The 25180-nt window shown below is 43.4% G+C and overlaps 1 protein-coding gene across 2 annotated transcripts in view; it reads right to left on the bottom strand.

Moving 5' to 3' along the window:
- Window positions 1-7925: 7925 nt before the first annotated feature.
- Window positions 7926-25180, bottom strand: part of LOC123448573 — a 34462-nt gene continuing 17207 nt past the window's right edge. For both annotated transcript variants that reach the window (XM_045125522.1, XM_045125523.1), the window contains 7 exons: window positions 24498-24596; window positions 24243-24398; window positions 11038-11092; window positions 10886-10953; window positions 10605-10649; window positions 9214-9381; window positions 7926-8700 (listed from right to left, as the gene is read on the bottom strand). In XM_045125522.1, the coding sequence (XP_044981457.1) occupies window positions 8191-8700; window positions 9214-9381; window positions 10605-10649; window positions 10886-10953; window positions 11038-11092; window positions 24243-24398; window positions 24498-24596 (1101 nt within the window). In that variant the 3' untranslated portion in view covers window positions 7926-8190. The remainder of the gene's footprint in view (window positions 8701-9213; window positions 9382-10604; window positions 10650-10885; window positions 10954-11037; window positions 11093-24242; window positions 24399-24497; window positions 24597-25180) is intronic.

Genomic DNA, 25180 nt, shown 5'->3' with positions numbered 1-25180 from the left:
CGATCGTGTTAGGAGCGCTCAATTATGGAACATAACACCGGTAGCCGAAGCTAAGGGGGGCAAACGTGGAACAAAACACCAGGCTAGAAAGGCCGAGCCTTCCACCTTTTACCAAGTATATAGGTGCATTAAATTAAATAGCAATTAATATGGTGATATAACAAGGAACCCATGTTATCACATGGAAGCAACTTCACCTGCAACTAGCAATGCTAACACATGGTTAAGCAAGCAGTAACATAGCCAATAAGTGGTTTGCTAGGTTGTGAACAGGTTGAAGGTTTTCATGGCAATGTTGGGAGGCTGATATTTAACAGGTGGTAGGCAGCGAGACATAACGATAGAAACGATAAAAACTAGCATCGCAATGATAGTAATGGTATCTGGGGAAATGGTCATCTTGCTTGAGATCCCGCTTGGAAGAAGAATGACTCCAAGAAGCAGACGAACCGACGTGGTCGAACGAATCCTCACATTCCGACACGCTTGCGGAACTCTATTGAGACGAAGCAAACCGGAAACAGGAATCAACACACGATATTCACCATGGCACATGCATACTATGATGCTACACCTATGATGCATGACCATTTTAATGCAAGGCATGATATGGCAATTCACAACAATCAAACACTACACATTAAGTGAAGTTCAATATGCAACGAGTTGCATATCGACGAAACTCCACCTTTAATTATTTAGTTCACTTACGATTATTTACACGGCAATATTAAATGTGATTAAACATGGAAAGAGGTGAAGCGTAATTAATCTACCTATCTAGGCATTTTAAATGAGGTCGGAAACGACTTATAGCATCTCTGGACTGACCTCATATGCTAATTTATAATTCTGTCCAGATCTGAACTAACACTTTTAAATATTTCTTAAACAGCAAAATAAATAGGTTCACGTGATTCTACACGTCGTTCCAATCAATTTACACATAGAGAACAACTTCAACGGAGCTACGGTTCAAAAGTTATGATCACCGCAAGATATGATGGCATGAATGCAATATATGTGCAACGACAGACACAAGCATCCCAAACCAAGAAGGAAGTAACAAAATATGAAACTACACAAGATTCTAAGCAAGTTTCATATAGGACACAATCAAAATGGAGCAACGGTTCAACAAATACAAGCTAAACAAGAAGTCACTACAATCTGCCCAAAACAGCAACATGACATTTTCTACACCCCACAATAACGAGCTACATGATTCCAAAATGCTCAAACAAGGCATGAGACAGTAGAAGGCAAGATGAAATACAACATACTACTAATAACATCTAGCATGGAAGCATGGATCACTAGGAAAAGAAGTCACAAAATGGCATCTCACACACAGTTTCAGACTTAGTGAAAATATCAGTTTTGACAGTGCAGTTTTCGATCTGAAGGCATATTGACAGCAGGAAAACTATATTCTACAGGGCTCCAAATAGAATGAATATTCACAGCATGCTAGAGAATCCTAAGGGCTACAACTAACTCCATTGCACCAACCTCAAAAGAGCTACAGATCACCAGATAGACTCATGGAAAGACAGCAACAAAATATAACAGATTTCAGACTTATAAATATTTCAGCATCTCCAAATCAGCACTATTTCTAGCATGTTGACAACAAACAAACAACACCTAAACATGGATTTCTATTGCAACCAAAATTACCAGGGGCTAGCATACATATTCAAGGGCATATCTCTAGTTGACAACTCATTCATATCATGCACGGATTAAATCCCACAAAATAAACAAAAGGGCAGCATGGCAAAATATCACGCGCACTAACTTGCTCAAAAGCTAAAACTAAATGCACAGTTAAATTCTATGGATTTTTTACCCCGAAAACATATATAATATGAGGGGTTGCAAAAATAAAACTACACCACACATATATGCGAGAATAAGTCCTAATCACGACATAACAAACTAGCGACGGAACCTATATGCAAAAATGCAAACAACTACTCTAAAATACATGGCAAAAGGTCCCTACTAACATGAGCATTTAAACTACAGGATTTGAGCAATCTGTACACGCACGAATATAGCTATGGAACAATTCCCTATTAGGACAGCATGCAAATCTAGGCATAAGGTGGTTCAAACCACTCCGAGCATGCATGCAAGTTGCAAAATATGAATCTATGTGAAAAACTAATCAAGTTACATATTTAAAACATTCCGACCCAATGCACGGTCTAAAAGCTACACACGTTTTAAAATACGACATTTCGTGGAATATAATAATTCACAATTAATAGGAAAAATCTATTGGGCCGAAACGGATAAGCGCAATTTACTAAATGACGCCCAGGGCATTGGATAAGGCAGCGGGGCGCTCACCTAGCTAGGCTCGGCCCAAGTCGGTGGAGAGGCAGGCCGAGCGAGGGGAGGTGGCCTGGGCCTCGACGCTGCGGGGCCACGGGGCGCTGGGCCTAGGGCGCGCCTGGTCGGGCGGCTGGAGGAGGCCGGCCTGGGCCTCCTCGCACACTAGGCCGAGGGAGGCTTGGGCCTCGCGCTGGCCGGTCCAGGGGAGAGGCGAGGCGCTCGGGGTTCGTCGTCCTCCTTTGCCCCAACGCACAGAGGCGGTTCCCCATCCGCCGGCGGCGGCGGGAACTCCGGCGAGAAGGCGATGACAGGGACCCCAGAGGTCGGGAATGGAGGGCTCTCATCGGTGGGATCCGGATCCGGTGGTTTCGCGGGTTGGGGAAGGTCAAGGGCGCCTCGGAGCGGAGCTCCAACGAGGCTAGGCATCCATGGCGGTCTACACAGCGGGAGAGACACGAAAGGTTAGCGTGAGAGAAAAAGGTAAGGGAGAAGGAGGAGGGGCGGCACCGTACTCATCTCCAGCGAGGGGCGGCGACGCTCTCCGGCGGGCGGCGTGGCAGGAGGCGCGGGCGCGGGGCTGCGGCAAGCTCGGGCGAGCGGGAGCAGGGAGGCGCGGCGGGGAGCTCGGGCCCACATGGGCTCGGCGGGCCTGACCCGGGCTCGGGCGGGCCCGGCGGCTGGAGGAGGGAGATAGGGAGGTGGAGGTGGCGGCTAGGTTTTTTGGGGCACGGATTTCGAGGTGGAGATTAGGGTTAGGCTAGAATAGGAAGGGGGAGCTCTTTAAATAGGGAAGGGGGCTAGGTTTAGCAGTTTTCGCCCCGGTTTCAACCGTACGATCGGAATCGAATGGTCTCGCACGTGGGGACAGGCTAAGTGGTTGTGTAGAGTGGCTAGCCGGCGATAAGAGGGAAAACGGGCACCCGACCACGCGATTTAAAACACCGAAACATGTCCGACGGATAACCGGAGATGGTGCCACTACGGTGGACCGTTCGGGTACCAGACGGACTCCGATTGCGGCGAAATTTGGCAGGCGGGCTACTTATAACTAAATAAGACCGCACGCCAAGTTTCAACTCAATCAGAGAAAGTTATTAACACTGTTTTAAAACAAGTTCTTGACGATGCCGCGGGCGCGTGCGAGTGTGGTCGGGCTCAACACGGTCAATGACGAACACGGAGGGAACCGACAGCTAACAACAGATGCAAGTTTTGAAAACTAGCGGCAACGGGATGCCAATGCAATGCAGATGATGCGCATGATGTGATGATGATGCGACAAATAAAAATAAACACACGGCAACCACGGACTAAAGGGGAAATCTTCTGAAGCGTCGGTCTCGGGTTGTCACACTTCCGCTCCAATCCCACAAACTTACATTTCCTGCTCACTTTGATATGGCGGGTTGCCAGGGTAATGTGACAAGGAAGAGTATTATGTATAACTCTCCAAAGGAAAAAAATAACCTTGGTAGGCACTTTGAGACCTTAGATTTTATCCCTAATTGGATGAGGTTTAATACCAATTGATCAATGCCTATGTTTAACCTTTGGACATACTAGCCCTCCCATTATGCATAATATGTTGAAACCCACCAAGAAGGTGCTCATATGAGTCAGGTTTCAAGCAACAAAATCTTGCATATGCTAGAAGATGATAAAGGGATAGCAAGAATTTCTTGAACATCCACTTGCTAGAAAGTTTGGTTCGCTAGATTTACATCCGAGTGATTTGTCTTGGGGTCAATAAGCCCTCCCACCACTAGTAGAGAAATGGATAGCCACAACTTACGTTGGTGGCGTGTCATTTCTCACCAGCGCTAGCATTAATATTTTCAAGTAGTGTTGGTGTGGGCTAAATTCGTACACCATAGCTATTAGCTTAGTGCTAGCCTTGCACATTAGGCCTGGCGTTGCGCATTCAGGCCCATTAGGCCCACGCGAGCACTGTCGACTCTTGGCACAATAAAACATTATCCTTTCATCCCCACGCTCTCGATCTCCAACTCCACCCATAATCTCTCCTCTCGATCCCCGCCCGATGTCGCTGCCGCCCGATGCTGCCCGTCTCCGCTTGACGCCGCCCCGCCCGACACCCCGCTCGACGCCGCCTGCAGACCCTCCTTGCCACCGAGCACCTTCATGTCTCCTTGGCTATTATATATGTTGATATTTCCACTTCTTTTTTATGCAAATAAAAAGCTAGATTGCTAGATTGCTAGAGACTGATTCGTCATTATAGAAAAAACTAGAATGCTGGATTGCTAGAAAATTAGAATGGATGATTGATTGTGCTGCTTCATTAGATGAATTCGCCATGATAGATATAAATTGTTGTACCGCTAGCTGTAGTAGAACATGTAGGTGAACATGTACATAGTACTAGCTGTTGAACATGTACTAATAGTTGTTTAGTTCACCAATACTACTAGCTATTTAATTCATTAGTACTACTACTACCTATTTAGTTCATTAGTACTACTAGCTGTAAGAACCATGATATGTCGATTAACTATTCGATCTTGACAATCTGCCTTGGTGTTTCCCCTTTAATTGTGTGGTGGCACAAATTTTCATAATGATTTGTACTTATACATAATTTAAAACAACACATCTGGACAATTCATCAAGAAACAACGAATCGGTGGGCGACATGCGGCAGTGGAATCCGTGGCTCTTAGAGTCGTTAGAGTGGAGAATGAAAAAACTCGAAGAAGACAATGCTGACGTGAAGAATGAAAGGGATCAGTTGCTCGTAGAGTGTGCTAAGGTCCGCACTAACGTAGACAAACTCAGGGAGTTGAGGGATAAGTTGACAGAGGAGAGGGATATATTAAAGCTGGAGAAAAAACAACTCAGGATAGAGAAGATTAACATACACACAGACGTTGCTTAATCCAAAAAAGATGGAGAGAACGATCGGAAGAAGCTTCGCCAGCTGAGATGAAGAGTAGCTATATAGCTAGTTTAATTATTTCAGTATCTTTTATGAAGTTTGAAACTCTGAAGTTTAATTATGGGTATGTTTAGTTGATCAATACTAAGTTTCGAACTCTTAAATTTATAAGTATGTTTAGTTGATCAGTACCTTTTGTGAAGTAGTATTTTTTTATTATCAAAAAAAATTTGTTGGCGTTGGACAAAGTTGAACGCCAACAACATGTCATATACTGCTGACGTGGGATCCAACACTGCCACTATTTTCTAACTATAGTGCCATATTGGTGGTGTCGTGTGTCCACGTCAGCAAGGTCATTTTTACCACGTTATAGCTAGACTTTTCTGCACTAGTGCACCCTATCAAGAATGTTTTGACCCCTTATAGTTATAACTTCACGTGATGCACTATTTTGGATCCATTCGACTTTCATACCAATATTAGTTCCATCTTCCACATGTCATATACAACCACATTTTAATGTACAAACCCAGCCCATATACTTTTCCATGTAAATGAGCTCCCTTTTTTCAACTCCGCATTCAACAGCTCTTGTGAGATAAAATACCTTGCACGCAAAATAGTAGCACAAAGAGAACGAGGGTTCTCCATTAGTCGGTCATGCTTGCTTTGCTAATAGAGCTAGATTAAAACAGTGGATATCCCTAAAACCCATTCCTCCTCGTTCTTCGGAGTGCACATTTTTGACAAAGCTAGCCATCATCCGTTTTTGATATGCACCATCACCCCATCAATATTGTGACATATCGTACGTGGTCCTTTTACAGATTTGTTTTGGGATATTAAAAACGGACATCACATATGATGGTATCGCATGTGTAATCACTTTCAGAAACACTTATTTTCCACATGTAGACAAAAAAATCAACCAAGCAGTCTCTTTAACACTATCGACCAAGAACTGGATATTATCACCAACAATGATCGGCACTATGAGATATTTATCCGTCAGAGTTTGGGCCAAAGAAAATGCTCGAAATGTCCTCACTTACTGATTTGTCAGAGGCCTTACTATAATCTGATAGAATATGTCTCAAGCAATTAGCATTGCCGGTCGTAACTTACATTAAGATCAATGAATCATCAGTGAATAGGAGATTAGATATTGCCGACGCATCTCAAAAAACTTGTATCCCTTTAAGGTTGCCACTCCATTCCACATGTGATAACAGGGAGATCCTCGGTGCACAAAAGAAAGAGATATGGGGATAAGGGGCCTCCCTTGACACATAATTAATTATTTTCTATAATAACCCAAACGAAGGGAGTACTGAACCAATAAGTTTATTATGATAAAGTCCTCAAGGTATGAGGCTACTAACCAAGGTCCGGACCCTGGTGCTCGCAATAAAGGCCTTTCGCTAAGTTGTTCCCCATGCGACCGACGGTGTGTGTCGCCGCTATGTGTGGAGCAGGCTTTTGAGGCGCTTCCTCGACCTATAACAAAAATTCATAGGGTTTCTTCTCCTTAGGGTCGATTTTTATAAGTTACCTATATCTCTTTTTTTGCGGGCGAATAAGTTACCTATATCCACTAAAATAAAAGAAAATATGTTAAATTGTTTGGTTTCTTTAAATGAAATCAAAGGGAGAAACCTCTATTTTGCCGAAAAAAGGGGGGCAGGGAGGAAAGCTATAAGTCGGGAGTCTATATTTGGTCTAAATACAAAGGAGTCATCACTGGCTCACTCGATTTGCTGATACAGGTGTCGGCAACGCCCAAGCTATGGGTTGGATGTATTCCTTTTTCATGAAGGGCGATGATAGACATCGGCGCGCCGTGCCAACGTTTTTGCCCAATCGATGCCCAATCGATGCCGATTGTAGCAAAAATCGACAGTTATTATAGCAAAAAATTCCGAAAAACTTGGGTTGCAACTCTAACGAATATGAATGCAACTTTTTTACTGAACGGTTGTAGTAAAAATCAATACCGATTGTAGCAAAAAAAATGTTGCCATGGCCAGCCATCCGATAAAATTAGTCTTAACCCTATGACGCGCGCTCGGACGGCCGAAGCGTTCGGCCGGCGCCGGCCTCAAATTTTTACCTTTCACGTATGCAACAAATAACAAATTACGTGATTTCCCTGCATTACATCAACGGTGTTTTTTCAACAAACACACCAACAAATTCACAAAAAGCTAAAGTGTTTGAGACATGATATACTTTCTCAATTTTTGACCACAAACCCATATGACAGGTATCAAGGCAAAAATTAAGGTTTTAAGTCAATGTTACAAGACATCTTATCTCCTTATTAGCCGTGTAAATTAATGTGTATTTTTCTCTCAAGCACATCAAGTCAGCGATCTCACTCTTACATGCATGCAAGGGATAATTAATGCCCTCCTTTGCTAGTACTACAAAACGAACATCATTAACATTGCATTGATTAGTGTTAGTGGCCTTATATATATGCAAATTATAATTTTAATAGTGGCCTTGTATATAAAAATGAAGGGAGTAGTACAAATGAATGGAATCTTACTCCCTCTATCCATATATATAGGGCCTAATGCGTTTTTTGAAGCCAACTTTGACCATATGTTAGAGTAATAATATATGACATGCAAGTTACACAAAGCATATCTTCAAATTCCTACGTGAAAGGAGCTTTCAATAATATAATTTTCACATATTCATTTCATATACTATTAATCTTATCAATAGTCAAACGCAATCTCAAAAAATGCATTAGACCCTTTATATATGGATGGAGGGAGTACCTTTTTCTAGTTCTATATATACACGGCCAACACACTGTATTGCCTTTCTTTTTTTCCATTTTACAGGCTAACCAATCAAGCTGGGGATGCCAATGGCAACCTATGCACTATTAATAACACACAAAACGTGTATCGTCAACGGCACTTCACTATATTACCTCAGTCATTGTTCTTAAAGAAAGAACCCCATTTTTGTGCCAAACCATCAATCAGGCTGCCAGTCCGGCTCTTCTGGACTACAAGGGTTGCTCTTGTGCCATCCTCACCATTGGGGTTCTGGGTGGGTTTCTGGGAGCCAAATTTCCCATTCATGTCCTGAGTGATTTTCTGGGATTCTCCATTCATGACCTGAGTTGAGTCGTTTGATTCTGATGTGCCAGAAACATCAGCACAAACAGCATCACTTACAGTGCAGTCATCTGCGCTTTGCACATCACCCGTCTTTGCTACACTGTTACAGGCTGCTACATCCTTCTTACCAGGAGCATCAGCACCGCCCACAGAGATGGAGGATGCATCTGTCTCCAATGCCACTACATCAGGTGTAGGTTTGCCATCTTGTGCTACGCTATTTTCTTTGGAAGCAGCATCAGATACAGGTGATTGAGTCTTCTTTGTATTTGACTTATCTAAATCCCTCAGTGACTCAAGAATTGCTTGCATCAACATCTGCGTTTAGACACAACAGAATAGAGATTAACCACCGGTACGGTTAGTAACGTGCAGCCTACACCATGATAATTCCTTCTTAGAAGATCCATTAACACAGAAACACAACACGGGAGCTCAACTTTATGCATGATCACATATTGCTCATACCTCATTTCAAAAATCAATTTGCACCAAAAATCCTTGTTGAGACGTGTATTTTCATAGCTTAAATAATGATTAGGGAGTGAATATCAACAGTTTAGCTTCAGATACAGAAAAAATAGGCTTTTAACAAATCATCCATATCAGGCATAACCTTCATATCCCCAACACCAGCTTCTGCCAAGTCGACGACTCTGCACTCAAGCTGAGACCTGGGAACCTAGTTCTAGATCCTCCGTTTTTTTCACACCTATTACACGTTTTGGAATGCTTTTGTGTGTTGAACTCTATAAAGGTATTAAGAAACTACAAACAGCTCAAATATGAAAGCATAGCGACAACCCCAAAGATTGTTACTGTATAACTTACTCTATCTTCATCTTCCTCAGTGTAAGGCATATCTGATACGCTATCAAATGAGTACTCCACATACTCGCCATCATCAGAGGTTGGAGTGAGCATCCTTCCATTATGGCCATTGGGAGGAGTCACAGTAGATGCACTAGATGAGGAGGGGCCAACATCACCATCCAATACCTGTTCAAACAACAATTGGAAGTGAATCTGAGTGGTGATGCTTGATGAATACTCCCTCCGTCCAGAATTACTTGTCACACAAATGAATAAAAATGGATATATCTAGAATTAAAATACATCTAGATACATCCATTCCTATGACAAGTATTTCCGGACGGTGGGAGTATAATCTTCTGCAAGGTTGGTAAAAGATCCGACATTTCACACATACAAACTAAAGCATTCCCTCCAAAATTCAACAGTGTTTATACCATCGTAAGAGGCCTATCTTGTCAGGCTAATGTACTTGCAACATGAGACTCTTGAGTTCATTTTACAGCCACCAATTGTTCATGAACACACATCGTACCAATGATTAAAGTGCAAAAAACCAATTGTACAACACATCATGAAAATATTCAAGTACCACCATGGATTAGTGTATTGCTAATCCTCATGATTTTCACTTAACCAGAAGTATTTGCTATACCCATTCTCTTATGTGCCAAACAGGCTCTTAAACCAATTATAAATACACTAACGATTCTAAACAAGATACCTAAAATCATATAATCCCTCTATCCATATATATATAGGGCCTAATGCGTTTTTCGAAGCCAACTTTGACCATATGTTAGAGTAATAATATATGACATGCAAGTTACACAAAGCATATCTTCAAATTCCTACGTGAAAGGAGCTTTCAATAATATAATTTTCACATTATACATTTCATATACTATTAATCTTATCAATAGTCAAACGCAATCTCGAAAAATGCATTAGGCCCTTTATATATGGATGGAGGGAGTATAATAATTTAAATTACATATCAAGTGTGTCTAACACCCCTTATTAGATTCAAATTTCATACCACAAAAGGTCCTAAGCTCAAGTGCAAGAATTGCTGGAACTGTATCAAAGAGCCAGTCAACACAAAAATGACACATAGATCAGAGACTGAGGGAGAAAATAACAAACAATTTGGGATTTTGCAGGTGATGTATTTGGAACAATCCTCACATATTGCAAGGTAGTCTAAACATGATCAATCAAATAGACCAAATATTTCTATAATATAACCTATATCTGTTGTAACAATGTAAACTTTTAAGTCATTCTGTGCCAAGCTTTTTGGAAGTCAGGGAAAATCAGCCAATTAGTGGATGGTAAGGTAAAAGAATTTGGTGTTACGGAAGACATAAAATCTAATCCTAAGAGGTGGAAATAGCATAAAATAACACCTCAGTTCTGTCGGCCCTGCCTTCTGGGGTGGTTCCAGATGGGACCTACAAATGATGAAAAGAAAACAAAGCTGAGTTTGCTGCTCCCTGTTGGTTCAAACACTGTAAAATATTTCATGACAATTGAATTGCTACTAAGACAACTTTATTCTTGCTATTATGCTTCCATCAGAGGATATTAAGAGCTAGAGCGAGAACCAATAAACTAGAGCACCAATATAGTACAATGACACAGCAGAATTGCAGGATTGTTCAGAACGTCAACCAATTGAAACACCCACCTCCATTCTGCTCATGAGCCTTCTAGAACGCAACTGTGCAATGGCATCTTCTGTCGTGGTTGAAGGGGCTGCCCCAGAGAAAATCTCACAGATATTACTTGCCATGAATGATGCGCCAATTACAAGTGTGGGTCAAGGTTTGGAAATCATACCTGTTGGTGATTGAGCAATTCTATATTCAATATCATGTTCTGTATCCCAGTGACCCTGTACAGTGTTAAGGAGTATTAGTATTGGTATAGGAGTCCTTATTAGGCTATGTCTGCAATAGAGATAAGTTGTGTCTATAACATGGTAGTAGAGCCTAGGTTTAGGTCTCCGGATGCCGCAACTCGTCCTCCTCTCCCGATCAATTATTTTTTTGGTCCCCCAATCAGATTCCATCGATCTGCTCCTCTCAGATAGATTCCCTCTTCTCTTGGTTGACCGCCATCGCTCTGTATGTTCTCCAACAGACTGACCGCTACGCTCTGCTCCAGGTACAGGCCCGCCCGTGCAGCTGTAGCAGCCTACGTGCTGCTCCACCCTGCATGTCTCATGGCCCCACCGCAGCCACCTGCCAGCCTTCTCGGGTCGGCCGGCCTGCTGCTATGTCGCTGCTCTTCTTAGCCATGCTCTTGGTTGCTGCTTGCTACGTGCTGTTGTACCTTCTCTACTTGTTGCTGATACATGCTGCTGTGTAATACTCGTCTCATCTTTTCCTGCTGGCCTGCTGCTCCACCGGTTGATAGTAAAAATATACATTACAACGTCTGCTGATCCTCAACGGTGTTCTTTGCCGATTTTGTCTCGCACATACACCTTCCATTGGTGTTGGGTGCTCGTCCGCTAGTTGCTCTTTTCTGCTGCTCCTCGCCGGCATCTCACCTGCACGGTCTCCTCTGCAGCCTCTTCTGCATACATGGTAGCTGCTCCATCTTCATCTCGAGTGTGCTTACTAGCTTCTAGTTTTCTATATTTTCTGCTGCATCCACCAAGTCCATTGTTCTTTTCCATGTTCTCATCTCATGCGAGTCAACTAAATCTTTATATGTCAGCCTTATTTTTCTGGTTCTGATCCTTTCTATACAACTTTAGCGGCCTATGTTGTCCTTGTTATTTTCTATAGGATTTCCGTAGCCTCTTTTTTGGCATTATTGACCTACGTTCATTCTCTTGCCACCGAGCTTCTTTCGCCGCCAGTTTTCTTGGGCTATGATTTTGTGCGCAATGCTTCATTCTTTTGATGTGTCATCTTCTTTTGACAATCCATCTTCTCATGAATGTCTCTTGTATCTTCTACTGATGTGGTGTCTTCTCTGACGCACAATCTTCTCGTTATCCCCTTTTGCCTGACTCTACAGGTTTTGAGAACTCCTATGCTACGATGACACTCTCAAGACGCGAATTTTGGAATATCCAATTTTTTTTCTTAGTGCTACGCTTTTTCAAATGCAATGCTATTGCACACGACTTTGCATTGGAGAGGGGGGGTTGGGGTAAGGAATATTAGTATTGGAGGTTATGTCTCTTTATTTGTACCCCAAATCTTGTGTAATATATGTGTGTATATATATATATATATATAATACTTCCCACTACCTACTACCGGGTGTAATTATTCCCATGTCTCATATACTAACATGTGATAGTATATACATTACTTTATTATTTTTAGTATGTTCATATAGTATACCTAAGATACTCTAACGTGAGTTATATGAAAAAATTGCAAGTGAGCCATAGTTTTCATTGTATTTGTGAAATACATACATATTTGTACGAAAAAAGGAGTATGCTAAAAATATGACACGTACTACCAAAAAACTTGAATATATACTACCTAAACATTCTTATATACTACATACTACGTGTACATATACTCCGATACAATAGATAGTACCCAGAACGTACAAAACAAAAGTGGGAGTAACTACATCCGGTAGTAGGAAAAATTTGTCATATATATATTCTGATCCCAGGATAACAATAGTTATTCTGATCACAGTTCTCCTTTATAGGCGCGCGAGGAGATGTTTCTGGATGTGGCGGACCGGTGCTAGTCTCCCCTAATAATAAAGCACGCACTGCTTCGGGCATCCGTCGTGGCATTTTTGCAAAAACACCCCTGTAGTTTCATCTAATTAACCCGCGGTACGTTTTTAAGTGATGCTGAACCGGTTTTTTTTTCACATTTTACACAAAACCCCCTTACTTTCGTGCTAAATAACCCGCAGTCCAAATTATATTCAGAACGAATCGTTTTTTAAATTTTTTACATACACCCCTCACATATGCGTTAATAACCTCGAAGTCCATTCAGAATAAATATGTATTTTCAAATAACAATATCTTTTAAACCGTAAATCCAATTTAAACATGTTATATATGAAACTTGATTAGAAAAATGTGTAGAGTTTGAATATGTTGTTATTTTACATATTAAATATTTAAAAAAATTACTATTTAGGATACAATGCTAATCAATATTTGTCTTTATTTCGTACCAACTATTTGTATTGTAACATGTTAACTTAAGCATCAATATTTGGGAAATGTTATAATCTTTGGACATGATATACTTGCAGTAGGTTCTTTCTATGTACATATTTTATAATCTAAGACCTTATGTACGTGCCTTTTTTTATTTTTCTCCCGTTGCAACGCACGGGCATTTGTGCTAGTAATAAAAAAAGAAAAAGCCCACCCATCCCGTCTCCTACCTACAGCCCCCGAACCCCACGACCTCCACTGACCACCGCCTCCGCTCAACCTCCTCGCCGTCCCTCCACGCCGACAGCCGCACGCGGGCCCCAGACCTAGCGTCCTCCCTCAGACCAACCGCCGGCCGCCATGGACCTCCCTTGCCCCTTGTGTTGCAGCACCGCCATGGACCTCCCTTGCCCCTTGTGTCGCAGCACCGTCCAGCCTAACCCCCTGCGCGCATCACCAGCCACCGCCGCAACCCACCGTCGCCAGCCGCCACGGCGGACCACATAATTATGTCACAGTCGTGGATCCAGCACCTCCATCCACCACGGCAGCAACCAGCCCCCACCTGTCCAGCGAATCACGGTCGTCGGCTTCTGCCCAGCGCATCGTCGCACCCAACTTCCCAGCGCGTCGCCGTCCCCAACTTCCCAACGCACCGCCGCCGCCATCCCTCACCACCAAGATCCAACCATCCTAAACGTCGAAGCAAGCCACCCCTGCCCACGCAACCGCCAGTGGCGGAGCTACGGCAAGGCCGAAGTGGCCATGGCCCGCCCACCCCATGCAATTTTCTGTAATGTATACATATTTTTGGCCATGTAATACGATCCTTGTAGTTATTTTCAACAGCCAACCCGCCCAAACTTCTAGGCCAAGCTCCGCCACTGGCAGCCGCCACACTCGTCACGTGCCGCCACATCGGATCTCAACGGCGATGTGGATCGGCCGCTACCATCCCGATCAGGGGACCTCACAGACGACGCCCCATCCATTCCCGTTTGTCAACAGGTCGCTGCCACACTCCTTTGTCTCCCCAATGTTGTTGCTGAGCAGAGGCTCCCCCATCACTACGCAGCCTCCTACTGATGCAACTTCACGGCCACACCATGGCGTTCATCAACGCCTCCTCAGACCGTTCAAGTATGCGGCCCTTGGAAGTTCTCTGTTTCAGAAGGAAGAGATCGAGAGGATCAAGAACGACGAGGCCCGAGCCTCGTGAGATTCTTGAGGTGCTTGAGGACGCTCCGACAGACACGCAGTCCGAAGCTCCGGACGGCGATCCGTCTCAAGTAAGCAGTCCAACGCCTCTTGCGCGAGCAGTCCATCCACATGCTGGCCGTGGATCTCCCACAGCAAACTCGGCGGCCTGTCCGTGGCCTGAGCGACGACCTACCCTAGGCCTAAGTTGTGACCTTCATGCCTGTATATTCTCCAAGTGTTGTTGCCATGGCTGCCGGCAATGGATCACTGACCAGCTTTGAGTAAATATGGTGTTGCCATCCTTGATGAATACCGAATCTTGTTCGTTTTCCTTCTCATTGTTTTCTTTCTGTTTGTTTGTATTAGTATGAGAAACAAGAAAACAGAGGGTGGTAGTAGTTACTTGTGTTTTGGTTTAGGTTCATAACTTCAGATAAGATGAGTTGAGACCATCTATCCATTCAGGGATGAATGACTGATTATAGGATTGCCTCGTGAAATGCCATGCTCGTCTACAGGAAATATTTTTTTCAATCTAATCTACAGGTGTACATATATAAAAGAATCCGAAAATTGGTATGCGTGATAGATTTGTGGTTGCCCCCAGTGTAAAAAAAGCAGGAGGTGAAATTATTCAAACTATTTGTTAATGGTTGTACATATATGTCTCCCAATCAAATTACTCTTGTACGTATGTGTACCATCGAACACAATGAAAATGGTAGTATCAAGCGTAGAACATTTTCAAATAAATGGAATTTAGTGAATTTGGGAAGCCCACAATGTATCGCCACCCATTTCTTTTATAAGACGGTCGTGTGTGTGTGTGGTCTGGTGGTCATGTGTGCGTACTTTCGGTGTGCACGTGTTATGGGTATGTTTTTTCCTTTATTTCTAGAAAAAATCCGAAGTTCATACAAACAAAAATTAGAAGTTCAAAATATCTTACAAAAGAAATGTTTGTATGTAAAATTCACATGCCAAAAATGTGTTTTGGGTGTGGGTGTGAGCCAACACGACAAGTTCAAATGAGGAAAAGGTAATAAAGTGAAACCTAAAAATTTTCATTGCAACAAGTTCGAATAAAAAAGGAACACACCATCAAAATATCCACAACGAAAGGTCAAATTAAAATAAAAAAAATAGTTCCGCTTCTAGGACAAATAAAACTACGAAATTCAATTTAAAAAAATGTTTGATGCTTATATAAAAACATATTTCCTTCCTAAAAATAAGACTAAGAAGTTCAAAGTATGTAAAAAAATGTTAGAGTTATAATATAAGTCATGTAACCTTTTGTATTTATCCCAATATATAAGGGGTTTCTTGCATATAGTCCACCACCTGTACATGTATATATACTGGTCTATGGCCTCATGGTATTAGAGCCTAGGTTCTTTTTGCACGCGCAACTCGTGCTCTTCCCGATCTAGTCTTCCCCACCTCTGGTGCCGGCCCTCGTCCCGCTCACCTCGTCCCGCTCGTGGAGGAGTTCCAGCCGCGTCGCTCCAATCTCGCCAGATCGAGTTCACCTCCAGGCGCATCTCTAAGCAGAAAGTGAACGGCGATCTGAAGGATCACTAGCCCACGTAGCATCCGAATAGGCCTGAAGTTGTAAAGAACTGGAGCGAGGAAAGAATAGGCAGTGAGAGATCATGCCCCGAAGATATCAAAGAACACGGAGGAGATGACTATAGTGAACCGATGTGGGAGCAGAGACGAACTGACTCAGAATATGAACCGGATAAGAGATATCCGGACGAGTGACAGCTAGATAAACAAGACTGTCAACAAGATGACGATAACGCGTCGGGTCAGGCAGAGGATCACCATCAGTAGCACAGAGGTGAACATTGAGCTCCATAGGAGTCTCAACAATGCGCTCATCAGTAAGAGCAGCACGAGCAAGAAGATCCTGGATATACTTTTCCTGGGATATAAAAAAGCCATCAGAGGTAGAAGAGACTTCAATCCCAAGAAAGTAGCGAAGAGGTCCGAGATCAGACATAAGGAACTGCTCACTAAAACGGGCCTTGACAAAGGCAATATACTCGGGGTCATCCCCAGTGATGACCATGTCATCAACATAGAGAAGAAGAAGAGTCCGACCACGAGGAGAAAGGTGAATAAACAATGTTGGATCATGAACACTGGCTGAAAAACCAGCGGCAGTCACCACAGAGGCAAAACGCTCAAACCAGGCGCAGGGGGCTTGCTTAAGGCCATAGAGAGAGCGACGAAGACGACATACCATTGCCATCAGGAACAAAATACCCAGGTGGTGGCTGCATGTACACCTGCTCACGCAGCTCACCATTAAGAAAAGCATTCTTAACATCAAGCTGAGAGATAGACCAGTGGCGTGTAGAGGCCACGGCAAGAAGTGTACGAACAGTGGTCATATGAGCCACAGGAGCAAAAGTCTCGTCATAATCACGACCATGCTCCTGCTGAAAACCACGGGCCACAAGACGAGCTTTGTGACGCTCAAGAGAACCATCGGAGCGAGTCTTAACCTTGTAGACCCACTTACAAGTGATGGGGCGGACTCCGAGAGGAAGGGAAACAAGATCCCATGTACCAGTGCATTCAAGAGCAGCAATCTCCTCTGCCATCGCAAACTGTCATTCAGGATGAACAACAGCCTGATGATAAGTAGTCGGCTCAAGAACAGCAGCACCAGCGATGGAAAATCCAAAGCGATCAACAGGCGGACGAGGACGAGAACGCAAGCCATAAGTAGGCTGAGACGAGGATGACGACACATCCACAGAGGCATCCACAGAACGTGAACTACAAGTGTAACACTGAGGAAACGATGGAACAATGGAAGGAGGAATCGCCAAGGTAGAATCAGGGAGTGGCGACGAAGAAGTCACCGGAGATGAAGGTGTAGTATCCGGTGACATGCTAGGCGAGGAGACCGTGGAAGATGGTGGCGACAAATCAACTGGAGGTGGAGAAGCAGAGGGAGCGGAACGAATAGGCAAAGGCTCGACGGGTGTGAGAGGTGTGTCAGGAAAAGTGAGGAAAGAGATATCCTCCACTGAAAAGGTCGAGGAAGATGAGCGTGGGTAGAAGGGACGAGACTCATCGAAAGTCACATCCTGAGAGATACGCATCCGACGACCAATAGGATCCCAACAACGATAGCCCTTATGCTCATCACTATAGCCTAAGAAGACACACTCAACAGACTGAGCGGTCGGTTTGGTGCGTTCGCGGGGGGCAAGAAGAACATAGCAAACACAACCAAACAAGCGAAGCATCGAATAATCGGGAGAACGATCAAAAAGACGTTCGAAAGGAACACCACCCTGTAGAGCAGCGGAAGGCTGGAGATTGATGAGATAGGTGGAGGTGGAGACGGCCTCAGCCCAAAAATGAGGCGGGAGAGAGGCAACAATCATCAATGCACGAGCCGTCTCAAGAAGATGACGATGCTTGCGCTCAGCCACGCCATTCTGAGCGTGAGCACCAGGACAAGAGAATTGAGAGAGTCCCTTGCTCAGCAAGAACACCACGCAACATCTTAGAGATATACTCGCCAGCTGAATCAGCACGAAACACACGAACGGGAGAAGAGAATTGAGTATGAACCATGGCAGCAAAACGCTTATAAATGGACAATACCTCACTACGAGAAGTCATGAAATAAAGCCATGTGTAAGGAGAGAAGTCATCTATGAAAATAATATACTATTTATGACCCCCTTTCGAAGCGAAGGGAGTCGGACTCCATACATCGGAATGAACTAAATCAAAAGGACGCTTAGACACTGACTCGCTATATGGATATGGTAACTGAATCTGCTTGCCAAGACGACAACCCTGACACTCTAAAGAGGCATCTCCTGAGACAGACCCCAGAAGACCTCGACGAACTAACGACGACAAACAAGAACCACACAGATGACCAAGTCGATGATGCCACTGCAGGAAGGAACCAGTAGCCGAGGCGACCAAAGCGGAAGAACTGGCGATAGAGTGGGCAGCGGAAGGAACATGAAGCCAGTCCAACTCCCAAAGACCCTCAGAATCACGGCGACGAGGACCAGCCCCAACCAGAGTGTGCATGCGACGGCCCTGGACAGAACAAGAATCAAGGTCAAGGATGACGCAACAACCAGAATCAGCAAGTTGACCAGCGGAAAACAGATTCATGGTAAGTCGAGGAACATGAGCAACATCAAGAACAGAATATGAAGGAGTGCTAAGATTGCCTCTACTAACGACAGAAAGGGGAGTACCATCAGCGGTGAGGACATGAACAGGAGAATCAAGCGATCGAAGAGAGGACGGAGTGGAAGAATTAGAAGACATATGAAAGGAAGCTCCAGAGTCCAGAACCCATGGGGATGTACCTGACTATGTAGAAGGTGGTTGCTCAGTGCGGGAAGCCTCAGTCACAGAACCAGCAGTACCCGTCGAGGAAGAACCTGAAGCAGCGAGCAGACGCTTAAGTCTCAGAATATCCTGCTCGGTCAAAGCGATGGCTGAAGCTGTCGAGGTAGATGACGAGGTCTCTGTAGATGATGATCGCGCCTTGCGCAAGTGTTTCTTCTTCGTGTAGCAGTGGGACTTAATATGACCATCATTGTTGCAGTAGCCACAATGTGGACAGGGGCGACCTGAGCCTCCAGAAGGAGTGGGCAAGAGCGGCGGAGCACTCGAGCGAGAAGGAGTCGGTGCAGCAGATGGCGTAGAAGTAGCCCGAGCAGCGAGCACCGAGGGAACCTCCAGCAAACCAGCACCACGTAAGCGAGTCTCCTCAGCACGAATCTCAGAAAGCGCCTCCATGAGAGAAATACAGCCACGAGCAAACAACTGAGCACGCCGGGGCTCAAACTCCTTACGGAGCCGAGACAGGAACTCGTAGACGCGATGAAACTCCAAGTTGGCCTGGACAGCCTGGCAACAGGGGCAAGTACGACAACCAGCAGTGCGGAGAGAATCGAGCTGGCGCCAGATAGTAGAACTTTGTGCATAGAAGTCATCAACAGTAGAGTCAACCTGCTGAAGAGCATGCTCCTGACGAACCACGGAGAGGTATAAGGCATCACCAGAGGGCGCATAACGCTGACGAAGGCGAGTCCACATCTCAAAGGCAGTAGGAAGGCCCGGAAACTCAGAAGCAAACTGAGGCAAAACAATAGCAGTGAGAACAGCTGCAGCACGAGCATCATCATCAAGCCACTAGGTGTAAACAGTCAGAGCACCACGATATACCTGAAGAGCCTCCTCATAAGCAAAGACCTTCTCATCATAAGCACTCACAGTGGCCTCATCAGCAAGCTTAGCCGCATCCTTTGCGGCCTGAGGAGCATCCGCAGGAAGAGCCGGTGGGGTCGGCGGAGTGGGAGCCATGGGAAGAACCGGACATGGCGGACAGCAGACCTCGCCAGAAAGAAAACCCCATAGACGGATGCCACGCATGTGAATGCGCATGAAGCCAATGAACTCGGTGTAGTTAGTGCCATCAAAGATCACCAGACAACGAGGAACAGCAACGTAGCCGGATGCAACAGACTTTTTTTTTTGGAACTCAATCAACGAACCGCGTCCGCATCAGCCTCGATCGGGAGATTGTAGAGACGTAGCTGGAGGTCGATCGGGAGCGACGCGACCTCGATGGAGCCTCCTCGACCTGCCAGATGCGATCTGGCGAGAGGGGATGGAGCTGCCTCGACCTGCCAGATGTGATCTGGGAGAGGGGATGGAGCCGCGGGAGCCGCCTCGATTGGGAGCCACCTCGATGCCTCGATTGGGAGCCGCCTCGACTCGAGATTGGAGCGACGCGTTGGCCTGCCAGATGCGAGCAGTCTCGACCGGGAGATTGTAGAGGCTGAGTTGCGAGCGATGGCTCTTTTGACGGCAGAGGTGACTTGGTTACGGTGGTTACTTCAGGATTTTGGTGTTTCTGTCACTACACCGACTCTGCTATTATCTGACAGTACATGTGCTATTAGCATTGCGCGCGATCCTGTGAAGCATGAGCTCACCAAGCATATTGGTGTTGATGCTTTCTATGTGCGCGCTGGTGTGCAGGATCAGGTCATTGCTTTTCAGTATGTGGCTTCCGAGTTACAGTTGACGGATTTCCTGACGAAGGCCCAAACTAGAGCACAACATGGCTTTTATCTCTCCAAACTCAGTGTTGTTCATCCACCATGAGTTTGAGGGGGGGTGTTAGAGTTATAATATAAGTCATGTACCCTTTTGTATTTATCCCAATATATAAGGGGTTTCCTGCATATAGTCCACCACATGTACATGTTTATATACTTGCATATGGCCTCATGGGAATACAAGTTGCTTTCCTAACAAAAAACACAGATTTTTTCTCTTTACTAAAGAATAAAATGAAGAAAAATAAAAAAGGCTGAGAAGTTCAAATTAAAAGTTCAGTTATTTATTTTTTTGCTATAAGTTTAAGTCCTTAGTCGGAGAAAATTTAAAAAATATTGTGAGAGGTTTCTTCAAAAAGGAATATCATTTGTGTAACACCGATAAATGGGTGAGAAGTTACAAACGAGAATACATGACAGAAGTTCAACATGAAAACATCGTGAAGTTGAACTACTACACCGAATGAATGTCAGATGAATATCTTTTAAACCGTCGCGAGTATGAGAAAAGGATTAACATGAAAAATTTGCGTGTTTACAACAACTTTCCATCGGTATATCACATGCTCAATTCCGATAAGTGGATGGAGGGTTAGGAGCAGAAAACAACACGAGAAAAAAAGAGTGAAGCTCAAGTAGACAACCGAGAAGTTCAAGTTCTTCACGTGGTGCATTTTCGAAGACTCTGTTTCACGATAAAGGCAGAACGCATGACCTTGCTGTTTTCGAGATTGCTTGAAAACGGCTAGGAATCAGAGAAAACTATCTACATGATAAAGTTTTGTGATTTCCATAGCTTTTCAACGGTATTTGCCCCATTCCGATAAAGTTTGGAAAAATTACGGCCAAAAAACGTTTTTAGCCATTTTTAAAATTGACTTAAAACAGTACATAATTGAAAGAAACAATCTATATATAAAAGTTTCACATCTTTCCGACGTCATATCATTTGCTGCATTCTGACATACCATCAAGAAAATAACGTGAAAATACAAAATTGGTGGAACTTCTGCCGTTTTCTAAATTACTTTTAAACCGTTCAAAGTTGGAACAAACTTTTTATATAAAAATATGTGAATTTTCATAAGCTTTCAAACGTCATATCATTTGCATAAATCATACTAGTTGTTTTCAAATTAACCCCAAAATATGAACCTGGTTGTCCATTTTTTAAATTCATCTTTAACCGTCGGGAATTTGGAAAAACTTTCAACATATGAAATGAACAGATTTGCAGCAGCTATCCAACGCCATCTCATTTGCTTAATTCCGATAAACGGTTTAGAAATAGGCTCGAAAATACGTTTCACAATTTTTTGTATAAAAAACAGTTTTTAAAACTGCTCTTAAACCATGTACATTTTGACAAAAATTCAACCTAGGCTGTTACTAGGGTGTCCATATCTTTCCAACGGTATATCGCAAGCCCTATTTGGACAATATTAGCGTAAGTTCAATCTAGCACTCGGGAAAGGTCAACTACTACACTGCATTAATGTCATATGAAAATCTTTTAAACCGTCGCGAGTATGAAAAAAAAAGCATCAACACGGAAAAATTGCGTGTTTACAACAGTTTTTTCCATCCGTATATCATTTGCTCAATTCCGATGAGTGGATGAAGAGTTACGAGCAAAAGACAACACGTGAAAAATAGAGTAAAGTACAAGTACACAAGCCGAGAAGTTTAAGTTCTTCATGCAGTGCATTTTCAAAGACTCTATTTCGCGCTATAAGCAGAACACATTATCTCACTGTTTTCGAGATTGCTTGAAAACGGCTAGAAATCAGAGAGAACTATCTACACGAGAAGTTTCGCCTTTTCCGTAGCTTTTCAACGGTATATTATTTGCCCCATTCCGATAAAGTTTCTAAACATTATGGCCAAAAAACATTTTTACCAATTTTTAAACTTGACTTAAAACCGTATAGAATTGGAAAAACAATCTACATAGAAAAAATTTGTATTTGTTTAAGCTTTCTAACACCATATCATTTGCTCCATTCCGATAAACCAGTCAGAAATTAACAAGAAAATATAAACTCGGTACAACTTCTACCGTTTCCTAAATTAATTTTAGACCGTTAATAGTTAGAAGAAACTTTTTACATGAAAAGATTCAATTTTTCATAAGCTTTCCAACGCCATATCATTTGCGTCGATCCGACTAGCCATTTTCAAATTAACCCCGAAATACTAACCCGGCTGTTCGGTTTCACAAATTCTGCCATTTTTTAAATCCCTCTTTAACCGTAGGGAATTTGAAAAAACTATCAACATATAAAATGAGCGGATTTACAGCAGATATCCAACGCCATCGCATTTTCCTCATTCCAATAAACGGTTTAGAAATAGGCATAGGACAATTTTTATTTACCACCGATGATAGTTACCACCACTTGAATTTTGTATGTTATATGTACTACCTATCAAATCGAAAAGTATGTACGCGTAGTATGTACTCCCTCCGTCCCAATATAAGTGTCGCTGCTTTAGTATAAAATTTGTACTAACTTAGTATAAAATTTGCATCCCTTATTTTGAGACAGAGGGAGTAGTATATAAGAATATTTTTTTCGAGGAAGCGCAAAGGACCTTTGCGGTCCTTTGCGTTTCATTATATTGGAAAGATAGAGTTTGTTACAGTCCTCCTAGGAAGCAGGATACAGGCATTCTAATGCTACTTAGTGTACATCCCATGTCTGCGGTAGGATAACCCGAAGCCCTTTGGCTCCAGCCCTTGCCCATAAGGTAGCCTCCTCCTTGATTTTTGACATTAGTGCAGCAATGGAGGGTCAATGGAGGGTTGTGCCCTGTCAAAAACGCAATCGTTGCGGTGCTTCCATACCATCCAGGGTAGGAGCGGGGTGATGGATGCCAGCCCTTTTCTCTATGGGTGGGGGGTGTTGTGTCGCGCGCGGTTCCACCAGCCCAGCAGCGAGTTCTCCTGGTTGGGGCATACTACTGGCAATCGAAACCACGCGAGGACCTCGTGCCAAATCTGTTGGGTGAATGGGCATTCGATGATGATGTGGTGGATAGTCTCAAAGGCCTGGTCGCATAGAAGGCATCGTGGATGGTGCTGCAGCCCGCGACGGGCGAGTCGGTCTACAGTCCAGCATCTGTCCTGCTGCGCAAGCCAGAGGAAGAACCTAACCTTAGATAGTATATATATTACTTTTCAGGTAGTATGCATAGTATTTTAAGTATGCTTGTTTTTACGTACAAATATATACGTATTTTAAAAATGTAAAAAAACCATGGGCTAACTTGCAATTTTTCATGTAACTCACTTTGAAGCATCTTATATATAGTATATCAACATACTTATAATGATAAAGTAGTATACATAATACCCACATAATAGTATATGAGACATCTGGGGTAAGTACCCCAGATGGTAAGATGTATTTTTCATATATATATATATATATATATATATATATATATATATATGCCCCTTGGGCTATTATGCAATAGAGATAAGTAACATATACAGAACATATGCAAGTAAAATTAACACAATTCAAGACTTGAGGAATACCAATCTGTAATACCTGACCAAGACTGCCATGTGGTGTCAGGAAATAATGATCGTCAGGGACATCAGGTGGGTTCAACACATTATGAAAAAATATTGTGATCGAGTCAAAGTAAAATTGTGGTCGGGGTGAATTGTGGTCCCCGTCAAATTTTATAATGTTTTTGTCTCCCTGCAGACACATTAGGATAAACCATACCAAATGTTACTATCTTGACAGACAATAATAACTAATTTATGTTTCATGCTGAATGGGGAGGTAGAAACTTACTACATATGCTTCACAAATTTTGTCTGAATGATGCGGGAGTATAAAATCATCCTCGGTTGCATGTCCAAATAAAGCAGGAACAAAACATCGCTTTGCTACCTGAAGGGTTTACGGTCAGATAATAAACATGTATCTATATGTTGTCAAAACAGAATCACATTTAAGTTTTTAAAGGATATCTCCCAGTATGGTTTGCATAGTTCCCCCAGTTTCCTATTCAGCTTTGTGCTCGTCGATAAGACCGAACTGTACAGAATCACATCCAATAAGCTTGCACTATGCAGTTGGCAAATGTAGTAGGAACCGTCATCCATAGTTACCAGATTCGGGGTTGGGTCGATTCGCGATTCGGTACTTTCTACGGATCGAGTTCGATGGGTATGGGGGGTACACATCCCTGGTTTGTGAATTCGGAAACCGATTCATGAATCAATCGACTCGTCGCTAGCTCTGATTCGTTTTCCAGAAAACTGCACTAGTAGATGAAAAAAATACTAATGCTTGAATAAAAACATCCTGGTCCCCCACGTCTTTCAATCGTCCGCATCCCGTTTCACCCCATGTCAGAAAAACTAGCGAGAAAAAAGGTTAACAACCACGACCCCAAGAACACCTCGTCCCACGTTCCAATCTCCCCCGACCCCCTCGTCCTCGTTCGGTCGTTCCCGTCTCTCACCCCTGAC

The sequence above is a fragment of the Hordeum vulgare genome, chromosome 4H, assembly GCF_904849725.1.
Source record: "Hordeum vulgare subsp. vulgare chromosome 4H, MorexV3_pseudomolecules_assembly, whole genome shotgun sequence".
In the NCBI taxonomy this organism is placed as follows: Eukaryota; Viridiplantae; Streptophyta; class Magnoliopsida; order Poales; family Poaceae; genus Hordeum; species Hordeum vulgare.
This window is presented reverse-complemented; position numbering and strand designations above follow the sequence as displayed.